Below are 20,131 nucleotides of genomic sequence, written 5' to 3' on the forward strand. Positions count from 1 at the left end.
TTTTGCTGTTTATTTATTTTATTTTTAATTTTTTAAAAAAAAATTGATTTTTTTTCATGTTTTTCGAATTTTTTTTAAAAATCCGACGTGGCATGCTGATATGGCAAAAAATCTATGTGGCGTGCCACGTCAGCCGCCACGTGGCGTACCACGTCAGCGTTTAACGGACACTTAACACCGTTTTCGGATTATGTAGGAAATTGTAGTTAAATTGGGTAGTTCGTGTACCTATTTGGCACATTTGATAATTTGGTGTAGTTTTTTGTCAAATTAAAAATTCGTGTATGAAAAGGTCACATTTTACAAAGTCGGTCTAGAAAAATGTCATTTTCCCTTTTTATTATTTGAAATAAAAATATAGCAGAGTAGTAATTCTCTCTTATTATTTTTTTACATCCTCATTATCTTTTTTCATATGAAATAATAAATCAATCCATGTACAAATATATCACTCAAATACCACCTTGTAAATAACTTTTATATTGTTATTATGGTGTCTAAAAAATATTTATGTAAATTTATGTATAAGTTCATTTAAATTTGAGAATGTTGTTTTACCTTGACGTGTCAAAGAACCTATATCACTTGCATTTACGGGGTCCAATTTTAATACAGTGATTGTAATAAGATGAAACAGTCAAACAAGAACCAATTCCAAAAAAATCTAAAATATCTTATAAAAAGAATCATGAATTAAATTATTGCTTGACACTTATTAATTATACTAAAAATAAACAATTCCCTCCTCTGATGCGGATTGCACGTCCAACATGCAGTGTGAGATATAAAAAAAAGGAAGAATGAAAAAAGTAAACGTTGAAGATAAAAACCAGAAAAAATGCAAAATAAAAAACGTAATTTTAAAATAATTCTTATATTTATTAAAAAAATTAAAAATTGATATATTTATATAATATATTTATAAAGATATATTATTTTAATAACTGAAAGTTAGATATTAATTACTTCAAACATTAAGATAGGATTTTTGGACAATAATAATGTAAAATACAATTAATTGTTAATAGCAATTAAAAAATGACGAAGAAAAGCATAAAAATGTGTATTATATTTGCAAATGGCAAGTGATGATGGGAATCACTTCATCATCGTCATTGCTTTATTCTATTCGAAGACTGTCGTGGGCCGCGGGGAGCTCCTGAGAGATCGACACGTGTCATATCCACATTTGGAGGCTGCTTTTTTGTACGGTCAAACTTTATTAGTCAACGCTATCCTTGATTGAATTGTTTTGGGAATTTTAGGATCATATTTAATTCTTAATATGTTGTTAAATTCTAAAATGAACATAATTTTTTTTGAAAAATTTGATATATATGTATATATATATATACCGATTTTTACTAAGTAAATGATGATTTTGACTTCGATACCATTGTTATTCCATTGAATTTAATAAAACTTCTTAACTTGATGATTCACTCTTAATTATATTCAACTGTGATGCATTCAGTTTTATTTTGGTTTTTGTTTGAATTTTTAAAATTTATATCTATTTTTTTAAAAAAAATTAAGCCGAATTGAATTGTATTTAAATTCGATTTCTACTAAAACATTAAGATATCAAACATGCACATTTTTCTGACAGGTGTTAATCTCTTACTAATCTTACTAACTCATATGTTAATATGCTATATATTGATAGGAACAAGCCACGGGGTTATCATTACAAAAATAAAATTATAATAATGACAAGTTTTCTCGTCTGTTTCATTACTCGGCTTAGTGGTTAAGCATTTTATGACGTTGCATTTCCTTTCTACTTTTAATTTTTTTTTTAATAATAAATCATAAATTATGGAAATGATTAATCAAACCTCCCAAGGACCACATCAATCGTTAACAAACACACTATTTTCCGAAGCTATATGAAATGACCATTTCCATTATTAATGGACCTAATTTATTTAATTTTCTTGCTATTCCGCATATGTGCATTCTTTGAATCTTAGTACCATATATGGCATTATATATATATAAACTCTATCTAAAAATATTAAATTTATGATCATAATCAATCTTCAGGTAATTGTGGTAACAGTTTTGTACCTTCGAACCAAGATTATAGCTTAGAATTTCGGATAAAATTCATATTCGGGTGTTTAGAGTTTTTTTTTTCATTTTCTAAAGATTGTTGATTTAAATATATTTTTTTAATTTGGGTGGGAGTGTATATTTTTTTACACAAAGGTAATAATTTGTTTTTAAAAATATTCAATTTTTTTTTGCACAGAAACATAAAAAGACGCATGAAAATTGACGGTAATTGGTTGACGGGTTCCTGTAGTTCTCATTAGGCTTGTAAGTGTATGTATCGCCCGTCTCATTCTCTCTCTCTCCATCTCTCTCCCCAATCTCTCCCTCTCCCTCTCTCTCTCTCGTCTACCCTTTTTTTGCTAGTTTTGGAACCGACATTGCTCCTAACAAGTTGGCGTTTCTTTGCCTCTTCCTAGGAGTCTGAAGCTGCTCTCAGGTCCTTTTCTTCTTCTTCTTCCATCGTCTCTGTGTATTTCTTAAAGTTCTTTGCTTTATTTTTCCTTGTTCTTGTTTTTGTCTTATTGTTTGCTGTTTTCCGTGGGTTGTTCTTATTAGAATCTCCTTTGTTTTGTCAGCATCTCTTAACAAAGACTTGATCTTTTTCATATTACCGATCATGGGTTTTTTCCTTTACCGTTCATGTCTCTTTCCTTTGTCTTGTTTTTGGATTATTGTTTGGTTATTTATGGTTTCTGGACATTGATATTCCGTTTGTCACTTGGATTCTGTCTCTTTGTCCACATTTCTGGGCAAAGATTCTCTTTTCCCCCTCAATTCTATCTGTTTGAACGGAAAGTCTGTCGCTTTAAGATGATTTGAAGATCAATCGTGTGGGTTTTGCTTCAAATCCAATACCACAAGTTCCCTTCGGTTTGAACTTTTCCATGTAGGGTATGATTTGGAATTGGACAAAGATTTCATTAAACAAGTGTGTGTTGTTGTTGACTTTGATCATTTCCAGGGACTGATCCTACAACTCGGGAACATTGAAACTGTGTGTTGATTCACCTCAAAAAAACACTTACTGGTCGGATCTGGACATGGCTATGCAAACTGTGTATTTGAAGGGAAGAGAGGGAATTGCGGGGAATACTCCAGTCGGGCAGCTTCTGTCTGCTCCACAGACCACTTGGTGGAATGTTTTGGGATCTCAGCCTTTGCCTTTGGCCACAGACAGAGGTGCTGTCCGAGAGCCAGAACAAGGAATGAATAAGCAGAACTCTGCAACTCAGTTCACTCTCTCTACTGGTAAAATCTACTTCCTTTTCTGAATTTTCCACCACACCAAGCTGTTAAGGAGCATGATAAAGAACGTGGAAAGTTTCTTTCTGAAATTCAGAATTCAAGAATGTAGTTTGAGAATGTTCTTGAATACAATATCACAATGCTACTATGATGCTTTAGGAGTTACTTTGAGTGGCCAGACTTTGGTGTGAGTGAACATTAATGAGCTGAATTCTCTGAAAGAGGCTAGTCTTCTTCTTCTCCAGGGTTTCGGAATCTTCTTCGTGTTAACCATGTTGCGGTGAACGGATATTAACAACTTCTACTTGTTTGGTGCTTCGATACATCAAACGGGTTTTACATAAACATAGAGAAGATATCGAATTTCTCAGACAATCTAACTGTAAATGACTGATGTAAGAACAATTTTCTGTTTTAGGTGATGGGAAGAATTCAAGGGACGTGCTAAAATCTCAAGGATGCTTCACAACACAATCAGCTTGCTTTGAGTTTGGATTTGCTCAGCCTCCGGTTCGATTTTTCTAAACCCATTCTTGCAACCGAATAGTATAGAACATCTTGAGACGATTTGTTTTCTTGATGAGTGTACCCGCGGGTATCTGAAAATCTTGTGGACATGTCATAAATACACGAAACTCGAGTACTGCTGGTATCTAACCCGCAGATACCCGGTTTTTGGTACCAGGCCTTTCACGGGGTTCAGGATAGGTTATCTTCTTATTACTCGTCTCATGGGTACAAGTAATTAAAAATTGATGACAGGTACCTGCGGTATCCATGTGCATTTTGTTGGGTACCCGATACCCTTGGTCCCTTGGATATGAGTACGGGTATCAAATTATGATATTCGAGACCCGTTTGATGCATGTTTTGGTCGGGGTATCCGATTCGTGTCCATCTCTACTAGAATTCTCAAAGCTTGATGAATTTTAACAATATAGATTCATGGTTGAAGCAGGGGAGAATGATGCTGCCTCTGAACATGGAAACAGAAGATGGCCCCATATATGTGAATGCAAAGCAGTACCATGGAATCATAAGACGCCGCCAGTTCCGTGCAAAGGCTATTCTTGAGAACAAAGCTGCTAAATGCAGTAAGGTACATAGACCTATTCATCTTACGTTTATCGGCTTTACCTTTATGAAGTCATAATCTTTCTGAAACTCCCTCACTCGGGTTTTTATGTCGCAGCAACCATATAAACATTACTCGCGCCATCTCCACGCAATGCGACGTCCAAGAGGATCCGGTGGACGTTTCTTGAACACCAAAGCTATGATGAACAAGGAAAGAGATGAAGCAAAGCAGCCTCAGCCGAGTAACTCTCAGAACTCAGAAGTTGTCCATCCGGAAAACGGGACCATGAATTCGTTAAGGGATGGAAAAGGGTCGGGTGTCTCGGGATCAGAAGCGACGAGCATGGATTGCTTTCTTGGCTCTTCCGTCCATTCCCATTCTGGAATGGTCATGCCCAGCAAGTGGGTTGCAGCAGTAGCAGCCATGGATAATGGCTGCTGCAACCTCAGATTTTGACATATGCGAGGGGACGAGACAGGACCTGTTGACCATTGTCTTTGGGCACGAGTCCTGTCCCTTGCATATGAGCCGAATGGAGAGAACTCTTGCCGTGGAAAATGGCAAGAGCTCTATAGGTTTAAAGGATTGTCCCTTTGCCAGACCCATTTGGCTCCAGGCAAATCATCTTTGGCTCATCCTCATCCATTAAGGTTGTTGTTTTCCATCTCCAGTATGCATCTCTGTCGGATTTGAGGTGCAGAGAGAGATGGTGAATGGCCTTAATTTATCAACTTTTAAGTGCATATTGAAGTAGAAAGTAGAAAACTGGTGAAGAACAGTGATTGAGCTTGTGTGTGTGTGTGTCTGAAACTCTGTTGCTTGAATTTTCTGTGTTGTGTTGATATCTGAAACATGGTTTGAGTTCCAAGTTTATGTATCATATGGTCGAAACCTCTGTGTTTGGTGTTTGTAATAATCTTGAACTTGTTTCTACATTCTCTATTCATTGATATTGTTTTTTTTATATTGCATTAATATATTGGTATTGAACCAAAGCTATACTTCTGAATATCCGAAATTTTGAATATTGGCTAATCAATTTTCGGGGTCGAGTTTTGGTTGGAGATTACCTGTGTCCTGCGGATACCCGAGCCAAAGGGGAAAGAAGGTGAACGAGAGGGAGGTTGCAGGTTGAAGGTTTTGACCATTACTTTGCCTTTACCACTCGTCGTCGTTCTCTCCTGTATTTCCCTGCATCAGTCGGATACCCGCAAATGGGTTCACCTCCACGGCATACTGCGGGTACCAGAATTCAGATACCGATCTTCACAAGACGGGGATCGGATAGTCTGATTGGTACATTTCTTACCAAAGCCCCCAAGTTCTCAACATTTTCAAAAATGAAATAAAACGGTGATATTAGCATCAAACCAAATGGGGAACACAATTCTAAAAAATGTACACAAGCAGACCAAAACATTCGAAAACATGTAAAAATAGACGAAGTTGAAACAAACAAAAAAACATATATCCAAACAATGAGCCTCACTTCAACGCAATAAACGCCGAGCCTGAGTCGGAGGAGTCGGTGCCGATGGAGGCGGCGGTGCTTGAGTTGCAGCCGGTTGGCTTCCGCCTCCACCGCCTCCGCCATTGCTCTGCCATGGCTTTACAACGGCCAAAACCACGACGACGACGATGATGAGGAGGATGATAATGGCGTAGCATGTCCATTTGCGCGTGTTCTTCTGGTAAACCCTAGCTGTGTGGAGCTGCTCGGTCCCTCCCCTGACGAAGGAGCTGGCTCTGGCCACGTGGCTCTCTATGTCGTCGAGCTGAGCTCCCTGGTGCTCGACCAGTACCGCCATGTCCAGGAACACCTGGTGCAGCTCCTTGAGGTTCTTCTCTATCTCCTTTACTGCGTCGTGCCTCTCTTGGATCTCGTTGATGGTGTCTAGTATTCTCCCTCTTCCCTGTTCTTGAATCGCTTTCTGCAAGAATCTCTCGCTCTCTCCTGCAAAAAATGGTGAAAACCCAGAGTTCATTTCCATGGCGATTTAGTTCAACATGTGATGTTATCAGATTTCTGAAACTCAATAGCTAAAGATCTGTTCATCAAATGATTTTGAGAAACAAGTTTCCAAACTATGTGATCATCGATCTCAGAGATGGTTTTGGTTCCTTATATCAAACCCAGATGATCATGATCGTACTGGACTTAATCTTCCATGTTGAAATCGTATCAGCTTACCTGTAGAAATCAGACGATCTAAGGTTTCTTCGTTGGGGTTTTCTCCGGTGACGGTGAAATACCTCCGCTGCACGGTCTCTCTGTACTCCGACGAAATCTTCTCCCTCAAGCGATTGAAACTCTCCATTGAATCCTTCAATTTCTTCCTGAGGCCATTGACGACAGAGGTCCGAGTCCTGTCGGAAGAAGATCCGGGTCCGCAACCGGGTAGGCTCCGATTCGCGGCATTGGAGCGATCAAGAGCTTCGAGTTTCACCTTGATCATCTTCGCCTTCTTCAGCGCCGCCGCGACGTCGCCGTCCATCTTCGATCGGAGATCCTTCACGGCCTTCGCGTTATGAAGCGTCTTGCTCTGCTCGTGACACGATTGGAGCGTGTCGTTGAGTCGATCCAGCTCCTTCAACTCGTCCTTCACCGATTCAACGTCCTCGAAGAACTTGTCGAGGTTCACGCCGCCGGTGGATCCCACCGCCTCCGTCATCTGCACTCCGCCGCCGCGGCGAGGGGATGGTTCGCCGCTGCGGAAGCGGGAGAAGGAACCGGAGAAGAGATCGTTCATGGCGGCGGACTCCGATTCGCAAAACCCGATCGATTGGGGACAAACGAGAACAAACCCAGATGAGAGGAGAGTGTATCAGAGAAAACCCAGATCAAGATTTCGAGCGAGAGAGAGAGACTTATGGAGGAGGAAATGGCGTGCGTGTTGGTTCAAGCACACGGTTTATTGAATAAGAGAGAGAGGAAAAGTCAAACGGATTTTTCCGGGAAAGGAAAAATGGAGAGAGGGAGAAGAAGAGGTCAAAGATGGAGACTGTAAAATTGGGAAGAAGATGAAGTAAAATATCGACGAAGACTCCATGATTGACTTGGAAGCTGTGAGGAAGTAACGATGGCGGAGAAGCAAAGGTTGAAATACGAAACATGCAAAACAATCTCTCGACAAATTTGCCGAATTATCGAAAAATAATATATTTTGGTTTCCTATTTTTCTTCCTTTAAAAAAAATTAAATTAGAAAATGTGCTAAGAAACTTTTAAAAATTGTTGAGAAACTCTTAGCTGGAAAATATCTTACCATATATTACAATTTTTCATACAATTATAAAAAAATGTTAGATATTTTAAAAAAAAATTGAGAACAAAAAATAAAATTTTAATTATAATATAATAATTAAATTTAACATATACACAAAAAAATAATTTTTGTTATAAAAGTTAGATAATATTTAAACTATGGGTATATAAAAAAAAATAGATAATATCTAAGTTTTCGTTTGGATATTTTTCTTTGCGTTGGTACAAGTAGGTGTTTTATAAATGTTGGGTGATGTCTACCCACTTCAACTTGTATTATAATTTACATATGTTGACTAACAAATTGACGAGAGCTCTTCACCATTTATATATATTTGTATGTATAATTATTTATATGGATAATTATGTTGTATATCTATGTGAAAATACTTTTATGTATAGATGTTTTTATATCTATTGGTATACATGTATACATACATGATATATATTGCTTTCATATGTACTCTACACCGACTTTGTAAAATGTGACCTTTTCATACACGAATTTTTAATTTGAAAAAAAACTATACCAAATTATCAAATGTGCCAAATTGATACACGAACTACCCAATTTAACTGCAATTTCCTATACAATCCGAAAACGGTGTTAAGTGTCCGTTAAACGCTGACATGGTACGCCACATAGATTTTTTGCCATATCAGCATGCCACGTCGGATTTTTAAAAAAAATCCGAAAAATATGAAAAAAAATCAATTTTTTTTAAAATAAAAATAAAATAAATAAACAGCAAAATATATATATACATATATATTCATATCTATATACAAATAAAAATATAAATATATATACAAAATAAAAAAACATACACATATATATACAAACATCTATACAAATATATATACATATACATACAAACAAATATATTTATATATACATATACATATATAAATACATATATATATGTATATATATACATATGCATATACATACATATATACATACATATATACATATATACAAAATAAAAAAATCATATATATATATATATATTCATATCCACATATAAATACAAATATAAATATAAATACTTCTATGTATATATATTTCTATATATATCAAATAAAAATATACACATATATATATGCATTTATACAAATATATATGCATATACATACATACAAATATATTTATATATATACATATACATATATATAAATACGTATGCACGTATATATATGAATATATATTTATAATATTTGTATTTGTACATAGATATGAATACATATATATACATATATATGTATTTATATATATGTATGTGTATATATATAAATATATTTGTATGTATGTATATGCATATATATTTGTATAAATACATGTATATATGTGTATATTTTTATTTGATATATATAGAAATATATATACATAGAAGTATTTATATTTATATTTGTATTTATATGTGGATATGAATATATATATATATATATATATATGAATTTTTTTTATTTTGTATATATGTATGTATGTATATTCATATATATACGTGTATACTATTTATATATATGTATATGTATATATATAAATATATTTGTATGTATGTATATGCATATATATATACATATATATGTATTTATATATGTATATGTATATATAAATATATTTGTTTGTATGTATATGTATATATATTTGTATATATATGTGTATATTTTTTTATTTTGTATATATATTTATATTTTTATTTGTATATAGATATGAATATATATGTGTATATATATATTTTTTTTGCTGTTCATTTATTTTTATTTTTTATTTTTTTTTAAATTTCGATTTTTTTCATATTTTTTTGGATTTTTTTAAAAATCTGACGTATCATACTTATGTGGCAAAAAAATCTATGTGGCGTGCCACGTCAGCGGTTAACGGATACTTAGGGGACGACTGGTTGCATCGCCACCACCCGCAAACGGAGCGGTTGCGATTTCTGGCGGTTGCGGGCGATTGAAAAACTGACTGGTTGAACCGCCAACCAACCGCAACCGCAACCAAACTTGTTTTTCTAATCGCAGTTTCCGACTTGCGTTTTGGTAGCGGTTTCCGGCGTTTTGACAAAAAAACTAAAATATTTTTATTAGAAATTATATAAAACATTAATATATATATTGGTGATGATTTTGTTTAATGTTATGATTTGATATTATTTTTTAGTATTATATTTTAATAAAAAAAATATAATAGTATAATTTTTAAGTTTAATAATGATTATTTTTAATAATTTTTATAATAAAATTATTTTTTTACTTAAAAATAAATTAAATTGATAATATTTCTATTTTAAATTTATTATTTAATTATTATAAATTTAGTAAATAATTTTTATCAAATGATACGAAAAATTTAATTAAAACTATTATAAAAAATTATTTTTAAATAATATTTTTTTTAACAATTTATATCAAAACACAACCGCAACCGTAATGAACCATTCACTTCTAACTGCACCCACCCGCAATCGCTACCAACAGCAACTTCTCAACCAGTCAGTACTAATCATTTATAATCGCTATCAAACGTTCTGAAAACGCTACCACCCGCAACCGCAACCGCTGCGGTACAACCAGTCGAACCCTTAACATCGTTTTCAGATTGTGTAGGAAATTGCAGTTAAATTGGGTAGTTCGTGTATCAATTTGGCACATTTGATAATTTGGTGTAGTTTTTTGTCAAATTAAAAATTCGTGTAGGAAAAGATCACATTTTACAAAGTCGGTGTAGGAAAATGTCATTTTTCCTATATATATATGTTTTGCTAGGATAGATATTTGGAGTCGCTGAGTACATAATTCGAAAACTCGAACAATATGAAGTTGGATGTGTCGCCTTTGAAAACCCGACCTTGAGTTTAAGGGCGGGTTTTCTCCGACGAAAACCTAAAATTTGGGGAGTTTGGGTCCCAAAATCCGAACTTTTGGATCTCTCTTCCTCAAATCTTGCATCTTCGGACCCAATTCTCGGCTTCGCCTTGCCCTCTCGACCACAATCTCACCCCGAATTTTATCTTCTTTCACTTATCTTTGTTGGCCAGATATTCGATCGGGTACGAAACTCTCAACACATTTACAGATATTTGAAATTCGGATATCCGATGCTTATGAGGCCGGGACCGGGCACCCTTGCCCGAAAATCGGAAGATGGTCTAAAAATTCGGACACTGTCAGTATCCATTGCTAATGATAATATAGATTTAATATTTTTACGATTTAGAAAAACAAATATGATAAAATTTAAATTATATTTTTTATTTGGGTTTTGAGATAATTTTATGGTTCGAGAATTCGAATATTTTACATATTATGTGACGATTTTTATATGTAGTTTACGAAATTATGTTAGATTCTCGTGGTAAAAAAATGAGTAAATTTTAGACAATTTTGGGGAAAGATGGAATGAGCAAATGTTATATATATATAAACCCAAGAGAACTTCTCCTTAGTCTCCTTTTACTTGAAAACCTGAGAAAACCCTCACTTCTACACCGCAGTTGCAGGTACGAAGAAAGGTGAACTCTCGAGCCGAAAAACCCTAATTCTCGAAATCAGCATCCGAATTGGTCGATATTTATGTCTGCCTGAGGACGAACGAGGTTCGAGAACATCAGAAGTAACATGGGTCGATCCGAGCCTTGTGTTCTGTTCGCCCAGACCTTCGTTCATCCCCAATTGGACGAATACGTCGACGAGGTTACCAGATTAGCACCAGCTCTTGTTCTTTTCTTGTGTTATTGGGTTTGTTTCATCTGGGTATCTTGAATCTGGTGAAAGAACGTTTCTTGCGCGAATTGTTGATGAATCTTCGTTGGCGATGGGACTGTGTTGGAGCGAGCGATTCAGTTGCTGGTTTCTAGTTTGATGTCGGAATGTCTTTGTTCTCAGATCTATTGTTCTGTTTGCTTTCTTTTTTGATAGGTTATATTTGCTGAGCCAGTAATCATCACAGCTTGCGAATTCTTGGAGCAGAACGCTTCATCTGCGTCTCAAGCTGTTTCGCTTGTCGGGTGTGTTATCTTGACCATTGAATCTGGTATTTTTACATTTCTTCCTGGATTTTAAGGATTAAGGAGCTGGTAGTAGGATTATCTGCGATCAAAAGTCTCTTCGGGAATACAGTTTTCATGTTGTCTAGTAATTTTTGGATTTAGAATATAACTGGTTCATGGATATTAAGCCGCTTTTAGCGGTAGAAGTCAAATTTTAGGGCTATTTTAGGTTGCTGAAAGAAAAGGGTTAACAGATATTTTAGATGAAGCACATGGAAAAAGGTTTCCGAATGGACCGTTTTTAAAATCTTAGTTAAGTGGATTTGGGATGTATTATGGATGTTTAGCTAAATGTGCTGAGGTTTGTCTGATCTAGGGCAACTTCACCTCCGTCATTTGCATTGGAGGTGTTTGTTCGATGTGAAGGAGAATCAAAGTTTAAGCGTCTTTGTAACCCTTTTCTTTATACTCCGTCAGCGCCATACCCTTTGGAAGTCGAGGTAAACACTATGATATTTCTTTTTTTTTTCCCCTTTCCTTGCTACTTTTATCTTTTGTATTCACATTTTTTATTCATGCGATTAGAACATGATGTTAAGATGACCCTTGGTAAATTTCTCCCCAACTGGGTTTTGATCCTTGTGGAATTCTGGAACACATGCAGGTAGCATCATTTAAAAAGTGATCTATATGCAGTGATTGAGACCAGTACTTCAAAAACTTGGACTAGATTGATTATTTTCTCAGAGAAAACTCAGCACTGTGTTACACAACATATATTGGGTCACAGTTCATTGACCTGCTTCAATAAAAAATTGCAGGCTGTTGTAACTAACCATTTGGTGGTTAGGGGAAGCTATCGAAGTCTAAGCTTGGTCATCTATGGGAACATTGTGAAGGATTTGGGGCAATACAATATCATACTCGAAGGTCGTTCTGTAACTGATATTGTTAGTTCCATTGAAGGTAATCTTGAGGACTTGCCGTTGGTACTACACTCGGTTAGCAGAACAATAGAGGAATGCCTATCCTCGTTGGACATAGTAGCTCTCCCTTCGTCTGCATTAGATATATCTGTTGATGTTAAGCAGTTGTTGCAGCTAATGCTGAAATTCTTTGACCTGGTAGACGCTAGGGGCGCAGTAAATAAAGCGGTGGATATAATATTGTCAACAGCTACTTCTTGTGTAACCCACAACTTAAATTTTTTTGCTACAAATAAGAAATATCCAGATGTGATCAGTTTCCAGGATTCTGGAATGTTGCATGATGTAATTAGCAAGGCTAAGAAAGAGGTTCTTGATCTCTATGAACTTCACCAATCAGAAGTTGTGACATCTGGGTCATCGGCAACATTCAATTTTCTTGAGGCAGAGACAGAGGTGGCTACATCCAAACAGTTGGTCGATATGTTGAACCAGTACATTCATTTTGAAACAGATTCCTCATATATAGCACTTCCACAACTTTCAAAGGTATTACAAAATTCCTTTTAGTCCCTTCCATAGTTTTGCTAAAAAATTTGAATCGATAGTAGATGGGTGAAGTCTTGTTTTTCCTTTTTCAGGGGGAAAACACTCTTCTTGGCTTAAGTGTAGCACTTTTATTATGCTCTGCCAGAGAAGGCTGCCTCCATTTTGTCAATTCGGGGGGAATGAATCAACTTGTATATTTGCTTGGATATGATGTTCAGAAGTCAACTGCCACTACTCTACTGCTGCTCAGAGTTGTTGAGCTGGCTACTCGACATTCAGTTGGTTGCGAAGGATTTTTAGGTTGGTGGCCTCGTGAGGATGGATATATTCCATCTGGCAGGAGTGAGGGCTATTGTCTCCTGCTGAGGTTACTAATGCAAAAACCATGTCATGATATTGCCTCTCTTGCTATTTACGTTCTTCATCGATTGCGAATTTATGAGGTTGTTTCAAGATACGAGGTATTCTCCACAATAAGGATTTTCTCCAAAGGTGTGGCGTTCTTAGGACGTTTGGATTGGTATTGGTACTAATATTTCGTCTGTCAGTTTGCAGTTTTATCAGCATTAGGAAGTCTCTCTAATTCTTTGGGAGATGCGACTCATAATCTAAGTGTGCTGTCTGATGCTAAATCACAACTTCAAAAGCTTCTGGTTTGTTTCTTGTTGTTCTTTCATATTTTCCTTGTCTGGAAGTTGTGTTTTTTAGTTGCTTTTTATATCTATCGTGTAAATAAATCATTTTGACGTGTCAATGGCCTAACTGCTGACTATCTGCAGAAGCTGATTAAGTCATCTGGTGTAGCAGAAGATCCTTCACCCTCATCCAATGCAGAAAGAAGTTTGGTTTTAGGCCATCCAGATGGGTGGTTGTCATATAAAGCAACTAGTAGACTCATTGCTTCGTCGGCCTATCCCTTTTCTAGCTTTGAGATTGACTTGCACGTGTTGTTGCTTCTAAAGGTACATTGCTTGGTCGGAATAGTGGATAATAATGTTTTAACTTTAATCTATAATTATGGTCTTAGCTGCTGAAAGTTGTCAGCGTATTGTCTGGAAAATGTGCAATCTCAGTGCCTCAGGCTGCTATGCTGCTCTGAACTGTTTCAACTCTTGCCACAATTCCTGTTTAAACTGGATCTCATCTGTATTGCCATTTCTTCATCTCAATTGCATTCTGAAGTTGGAAACCACATAGATGTCTTGCCAATTTTAGCTTAGTTTTTTTTTCATGGATTTTCTAGTCGCTAACTTTACTTGACTCAATTCACTATTGTGCAGGAGCGGGGTTTTCTTCCTTTGTCAGCTGCACTTCTTTCATCATCTCTGTTTCATTCTGAAGTTGGAGGCTACATGGATGTCTTCACTGATATTGCACTGTCCGTCGGGAACATAATTCTTTCATTAATGCTTTCCCGCACTGGTATATTCCTTTTTGTTTTCTCATTGCACGACTCTTCACCTTTGGACACTATTATTTTCCTGAATGAATATAATTATAGCATGTTTCTTTCCTTTCTAGGATTGAGTTTTTTGCTACATCATCCTCAACTGACTGCCACAATAATTCAATCCCTAAAGGGTTCCAGCGACTTGAACAAGGAAGAATGTGCCCCTCTTCGCTATGCATCATCTTTGATATCCAAGGGTTTTACCTGCAGCTTGCTGGAAGTTGGAATAAACCTTGAAGTGCATTTGAGGATGGTGGGTTCATTTTAGCATGGAAAGACATGCTTGATATTTTTCCTTGTATATATCTACGCCTATATCAGACAAGCTTTATCTCACGCTGTACTCAGGTTAGCGCAATAGATCGGTTGCTGAAATCGACTCCACAAACTGAAGAATTTCTATGGAATTTATGGGAACTGCGTGATCTTTCGAGGTGAGTAATGCATTTTTTCATATTTGGTGTCTAAAGATTGGATTTTGTTCTTCTCCAATTTATCTGTATAAGTAAAACTTGAAGGCTTTTACTGCGATTGCAGGTCTGACTGTGGGCGTGAAGCTTTAATAGCATTAGGCTTTTTCCCAGAGGTATGATTCTGGAGGCTAGACAGAAATAATATAAATTATCTGTCTTCTTCTTGTAGTTTTGGTGTTTGAGATTGTCATGGATGTGCATAAACTTTAATTTTCTTGCTCTTATCTGTCACAAATTCTGTGATTCATTTTATATTGGCTTCCTTTGAAGCTCATACATGGTCAAACTTTTCACGGTGAAGAAGAATGGGCGGATGGGAATGATTAAGTAGCACTTTTTCCAATGCTATATAGGAATCTGTTGTGCTTTAGTGAACCCTTTTTCAAAGAACCACTTGATGATTTGTAAACAATGTGTTACCCCTCTTTCACCCTTTGCTGGTCATGTACTCTTCAAAGAAAGCACTAAATGCTCCTCTAACCTTGCTATGAATAGAATTTAAAGGTTTTCAACTGTCAACAACCAGGATATAGCCATATAGGATTTTATATAATAGTTGAATCTGCAAATTTATTTAATATTAGGGGCTTTTCAATCAATAGAAAAGCTATTAGGGCTTATTGATCTCTTCTCTGATAATTGTAAAATAATTTTTGTTGTTTTGTGCTTGACAGCGATCTCTAAGTATTTAACTTGTAGTAAGATGATAAAAGGGAAGTATCATATTCGATCGAACTGGTGTTTATTGTAGGATGATTGAACAATCACCTTATTGCTCATGCAATCTTTGTAACAGCATTGATATTCACTGTTATGAGTTCACATGTTCAAACTGGGATACTTATGGTGGTTGTTGATTTCCTCTACCCATATTTTTTAGGCTTTAACAGTCCTGATTGAAGCTTTGCATTCAGTCAAGGATACGGAACCAACGATTGAAAATAGTGGTACTGACATTGCTTTTTGATTGAGTTTACTGTATTGGTTTGTATCTGGTCAGTTTCCTTAACAACCTCTTACTTTTGTAACATTTTCATTTTCAGGAATTTCGCCTCTTAATTTAGCAATATTTCTCTCGGCTGCTGAGATTTTTGAAGTAATTGTATCCGACTCAACTGCATCATCTCTGCATGCTTGGATCGAACATGCCCCAGAACTTCATAAGGCTTTGCATTCTTCTTCCTCGGGCGGTTCAAATAGAAAAGATGCCCCTTCACGGCTACTAAAATGGATTGATGCTGGTGTGGTTTACCACAAACATGGGGCAGTCGGCCTTCTACGTTATGGAGCTGTCTTAGCTTCTGGAGGTGATGCTCAATTATCCTCATCAAACATTCTTGCACTGGATTTAGCACCGGCCGAAAATGTTGTCGGAGAATCATCTACTGTCTCTGAGATTAATGTCTTGGAGAATCTTGCGAAAATAATCTTCGAGAAGTCATTCGAAGGCGTTAGCCTTTCTGACTCATCAATTTCTCAGATGACGACAACAGTGAGGATTTTGTCGTCAATAGCAGAGAATCCAGTATGTCACTTGACCCAGTATTATGTCCAGAAATTATTTTCGCTATTGATGTCATAATCTTCTAAGTGTTATGCTGTGAATGGTTTGCATTGTACAGACTGTTGCAGCTGCTTTGTATGATGAGGGTGCAGTGACATTTGTGTATGCTGTTTTGGTCAACTGCAGCTATATGTTTGAGAGATCTTCGAATATTTACGGTACATCACTGTACACTATGCTATTTGACCCTCTTATTGTCTTGGCAGCTAGTTGACCCTGTTATGTTTGAGAAGTGTTGATGAAAGGTGGTGGAAAATTTTAAATCATTCACTAGCTGAACACTTTTGTGCCTTTACCTTTATATTGACAGAAAATAGGTTTCTGAACAAACAATCACTACTTATCATTTATATTCTGATATAATGTTTCTGTTATTTTGCGCTAAACAGATTACCTGGTGGATGATGATCATAAATGCAGTTCTATTTCTGACTTTCTGTCAGAACGTAATCGTGAGCAGAGCTTAGTGAGCTTGTTAATTCCCTCCCTTGTCCTTCTGATATCTGTTCTGCAGAAGATACAGGTTTGTAACACTTAACATCACTTGTTGGAAGCAAAGAACCATCTTCTTATGTTCAATGTTGTTTGCTTCAGAGATTCTTGAAACCCACTACTGTTGATTGGGAAAAATTGTTAATAGTTGTCACCAAATGGTCCGACCATTGCTGAACAAATTTGTTGAGGACCATTTCTCAAGAACCATTACTTTTTTGCTCGTATCACTCTTGCTTATCTTTCTTTTATTTGCTGCTTGTTTATTGAGCTTGCCGAGTTTTTCATTTTGACGCATTTGTGTCACTGTTCTCACATCTGACGTGGTATTCTGTCTTAAGGAAGCTAAGGAACAGTATAGAAACACCAAACTGATGAATGCTCTCTTAAGGTTGCATCGGGAGGTTAGGTAAGGAGTTCGTTTTGCATTTAGATTTTAGAGTAGTTTATGTCTCATAATGAGTTTACATGTGTATTTGATTGTCATAAAATGTTGTTTTTTGGGCCTTCCAGTACGAAACTAGCTGCTTGTGCAGCTGATTTGTCCTCTCATTATCCAGACTCTGCACTTGGCTTTGGGGCAGTTTGCCATCTTATCGTGTCTGCCCTTGCCTGCTGGCCAGTTTATGGATGGATTCCTGGTCTTTTCCATTCTCTTCTTTCGGGTGTCCAAACTACCTCTGTTCCTGCATTGGGGGCAAAGGAGACATGCAGTTTACTTTGCATTTTGGTATGTAAGTGTTCCATTTTCTTTGTTTTTCCCAATTGTAAATTTGCTAATCATATTTTGCTCAATAATTCTGTTGCCATTTGCCATCCAACGTTCCTCTGTTAATCTCTTGTTTCCAGTAGAGTAGATAGAACTATCAGAATGGTCTCTGTTCCTCTTGGCGTTAGTTCAAGATGGCTTTATCTGAATATCTACTTATCTTTCTCCTTGCAAGAGTGATATGCTTCCTGGGGAAGGAGTCTGGTTTTGGAAGAATGGGATGCCCTTGCTGAGCAGTCTCAGAAAGTTGGCTGTTGGAACATTATTGGGTCCTCAGAAGGAGAAACAGATCAACTGGTATCTTGAGCCTGGGCCCCTTGAAAAGCTAATAAACCATTTGACACCAAATCTTGACAAGATCGCCCAAGTTATCCAGCATCATGCAGCATCTGTATGAACTTCTTTCTTGTTCTTTCTGCTGCAATGACTTCTGTGAGCCTCTGTGTGACAGTGACAACACATCATGATTTACATCTCCATGATTTTGGTTTTCAAATAGGCATTGGCAGTCATTCAGGATATGCTTAGAGTTTTTATTGTTCGTCTTGCTTGCCAAAGGGCTGAACATGCTTCTGCTCTTCTCCGCCCCATATTTTCGTCCGTAAGAGAGAGTATTTTGGACCTGTCTTCTACGTCGTATACTGAAGCTTATAAGGTGCCTTTTTCTGCCTCGGTGACATTTGGCTGTTTATATGTACTGATTCTAATTACTTTTACTACTTTTTTAGGTCTACAGATTTCTACATTTCCTTGCTGGTTTATTAGAGCATCCACGTGCCAAGGTCATATTCATTTGGTTGCTACCCTAGTTTCGGTTTTCTTTATCTTGTACTTTTCCATCTGTCATTTAATTATTTTCTTATTTATTTCAGGGATTATTGTTAGAAGAGGGTATTGTTCAGTTGCTTGTGGAAGTTCTTGAAAGATGCTACAATGCCACTTATTTAAGTGACGAAAGGGGTGGAGAGAACGAACATGCTTCTGAGTGTGGTTTGATTTGTTGGTGCATTCCACTTTTCAAATCGGTCTCGTCACTATGTGATTCTCAAGTGTCTGTTTCATGTTTTCAGAAAAAGGAGCTGTAAGTTCTCCTTTGCTATATCATGTAGCGTCAGGCTTTTTTTGTGTATGTTTAGATCTTGTAGCATACATGTATTAATATTACCCTTGAGAATGTAGATCGTAGAACTTACTACTGAATTTCTATTGACTTGGACAGATTGACCAGTTTGAGCGCAAAAGATTGTTCTTCCATTTTCCCTTATGTACTGAAGTTCTGTCAGGTACACGGAATTTCATTGATTACAGAGCTATCTTTATTGATCAATTGTTCTCCTTACAATTTCTAGTGGATCGTCTGCTCTTTATGTGCTGTCTCATTTAGACCCTTTGAGAAGGCGGTCATAAACAGGAATGAAATGCTACAGTGTCAAGATTTTAAATAATAGTTCTCACCTTTAATTTATATATAATTCCACTTCATGATAGCCATGGGAGAGTAATCCTAGCTTTAAACCTTGTTTTTTTATATATTCTAAGTGATAATAACGGAGAAAGAGTTTCTTGTCCCAGGTATTGCCTGTTGGGAATGAGCTGTTATCTTGTCTTTTAGCTTTCAGAGATCTGGTCTCATGCAGTGAAGGCCGAGACGGTGTGGATTCGCTTCTACTTTCTCTCTTTTCTGGTGCCGATGAATCTGAATCTGAAAGGTGGCCCGTTAGTAAGAATGAGAGTCTCAACCTAATGGAAATGAAGAAAAATCCCCCCTTTCTGTCATGCTGGATCAAGTTATTGGACTCAGTTAGCTCAAAAGATGGTTTGTCTAGTCATGCAGCTAAAGCAGTTAAAGCTCTGAGCCTGGGTTCGTTGAGATTATGCTTTGATGGTAAAAGGTGAGCTATTGGTTTCTTATTAATCTATTAATGTACTGTTCATGTAGGCTCCTCATGTTTGATGATATTTGACATTGTTAGACTCTATAACAATTGTTTTAACATTAATGAACATAGGTTTGCTTAGTGTCTACTTTTCTTCCTTGTTTTACCAGTTTGGATTCAGAAAAGGTTGCAGCACTCAAATTCCTCTTCGGCATTGCTAGTGATGCTAGTGATGAAAGCGGTGCAGATAATTTTCAAGAAGAAAACATTATTTTTATTGAAGAAATGGTTACGCTGTTCAGTTCAATGACTTCTGAATCTGATAGTTCAGGAAAAAGTGAGATGCAAACCTTGAACGAGGTATGGATACGAGATGGTTCATATTTCCCTA

At 36.4% G+C, this 20,131-nt stretch overlaps 3 protein-coding genes across 6 annotated transcripts in view; 2 read left to right on the forward strand and 1 right to left on the reverse strand.

The window, feature by feature from the left end:
* Window positions 1-2,324: 2,324 nt before the first annotated feature.
* Window positions 2,325-5,345, forward strand: LOC104816637 (nuclear transcription factor Y subunit A-2-like). Of its 4 annotated transcripts, none has more exons than XM_010545557.2 (5): window positions 2,325-2,494; window positions 3,020-3,306; window positions 3,722-3,813; window positions 4,259-4,402; window positions 4,496-5,345. In XM_010545557.2, exons 2-5 carry the CDS (start codon window positions 3,099-3,101, stop codon window positions 4,835-4,837), a joined length of 786 nt encoding a protein of 261 aa, XP_010543859.1. In that variant the 5' UTR covers window positions 2,325-2,494; window positions 3,020-3,098; the 3' UTR covers window positions 4,838-5,345. The 4 variants fall into 4 exon arrangements, with proteins under 4 accessions (XP_010543859.1, XP_010543862.1, XP_010543860.1 ...); XM_010545560.2 differs by having other exon boundaries at window positions 2,328-2,494; window positions 4,262-4,402; XM_010545558.2 differs by lacking the exon at window positions 2,325-2,494 and adding an exon at window positions 2,538-2,949.
* Window positions 5,346-5,720: 375 nt separating this feature from the next.
* On the reverse strand, window positions 5,721-7,449 carry LOC104816639 (syntaxin-121-like). Its single transcript, XM_010545561.2, has 2 exons — window positions 6,573-7,449; window positions 5,721-6,335 (listed from the first exon to the last, which is right to left on the reverse strand). The coding sequence occupies exons 1-2, from the start codon at window positions 7,129-7,131 to the stop codon at window positions 5,872-5,874; spliced, it is 1,023 nt and encodes a 340-aa protein (XP_010543863.1). The 5' UTR covers window positions 7,132-7,449; the 3' UTR covers window positions 5,721-5,871.
* A 3,660-nt stretch (window positions 7,450-11,109) lies between these two features.
* Window positions 11,110-20,131, forward strand: part of LOC104816640 — a 12,246-nt gene continuing 3,224 nt past the window's right edge. The window contains exons 1-24 of the mRNA XM_010545562.2: window positions 11,110-11,344; window positions 11,570-11,658; window positions 12,017-12,140; window positions 12,462-13,115; window positions 13,208-13,576; window positions 13,664-13,768; window positions 13,895-14,077; window positions 14,396-14,537; window positions 14,637-14,818; window positions 14,914-14,999; window positions 15,103-15,151; window positions 15,919-15,985; window positions 16,082-16,563; window positions 16,661-16,760; window positions 16,992-17,125; window positions 17,436-17,503; window positions 17,608-17,824; window positions 18,039-18,254; window positions 18,363-18,518; window positions 18,592-18,645; window positions 18,736-18,944; window positions 19,083-19,146; window positions 19,436-19,755; window positions 19,911-20,100. Of these exons, the coding sequence (XP_010543864.1) occupies window positions 11,270-11,344; window positions 11,570-11,658; window positions 12,017-12,140; window positions 12,462-13,115; window positions 13,208-13,576; window positions 13,664-13,768; window positions 13,895-14,077; window positions 14,396-14,537; window positions 14,637-14,818; window positions 14,914-14,999; window positions 15,103-15,151; window positions 15,919-15,985; window positions 16,082-16,563; window positions 16,661-16,760; window positions 16,992-17,125; window positions 17,436-17,503; window positions 17,608-17,824; window positions 18,039-18,254; window positions 18,363-18,518; window positions 18,592-18,645; window positions 18,736-18,944; window positions 19,083-19,146; window positions 19,436-19,755; window positions 19,911-20,100 (4,335 nt within the window). The 5' untranslated portion in view covers window positions 11,110-11,269. The remainder of the gene's footprint in view (window positions 11,345-11,569; window positions 11,659-12,016; window positions 12,141-12,461; window positions 13,116-13,207; window positions 13,577-13,663; window positions 13,769-13,894; window positions 14,078-14,395; window positions 14,538-14,636; window positions 14,819-14,913; window positions 15,000-15,102; window positions 15,152-15,918; window positions 15,986-16,081; window positions 16,564-16,660; window positions 16,761-16,991; window positions 17,126-17,435; window positions 17,504-17,607; window positions 17,825-18,038; window positions 18,255-18,362; window positions 18,519-18,591; window positions 18,646-18,735; window positions 18,945-19,082; window positions 19,147-19,435; window positions 19,756-19,910; window positions 20,101-20,131) is intronic.

This window comes from Tarenaya hassleriana, unplaced genomic scaffold (assembly GCF_000463585.1).
Source record: "Tarenaya hassleriana unplaced genomic scaffold, ASM46358v1 Cleome25, whole genome shotgun sequence".
Taxonomy (NCBI): domain Eukaryota; kingdom Viridiplantae; phylum Streptophyta; class Magnoliopsida; order Brassicales; family Cleomaceae; genus Tarenaya; species Tarenaya hassleriana.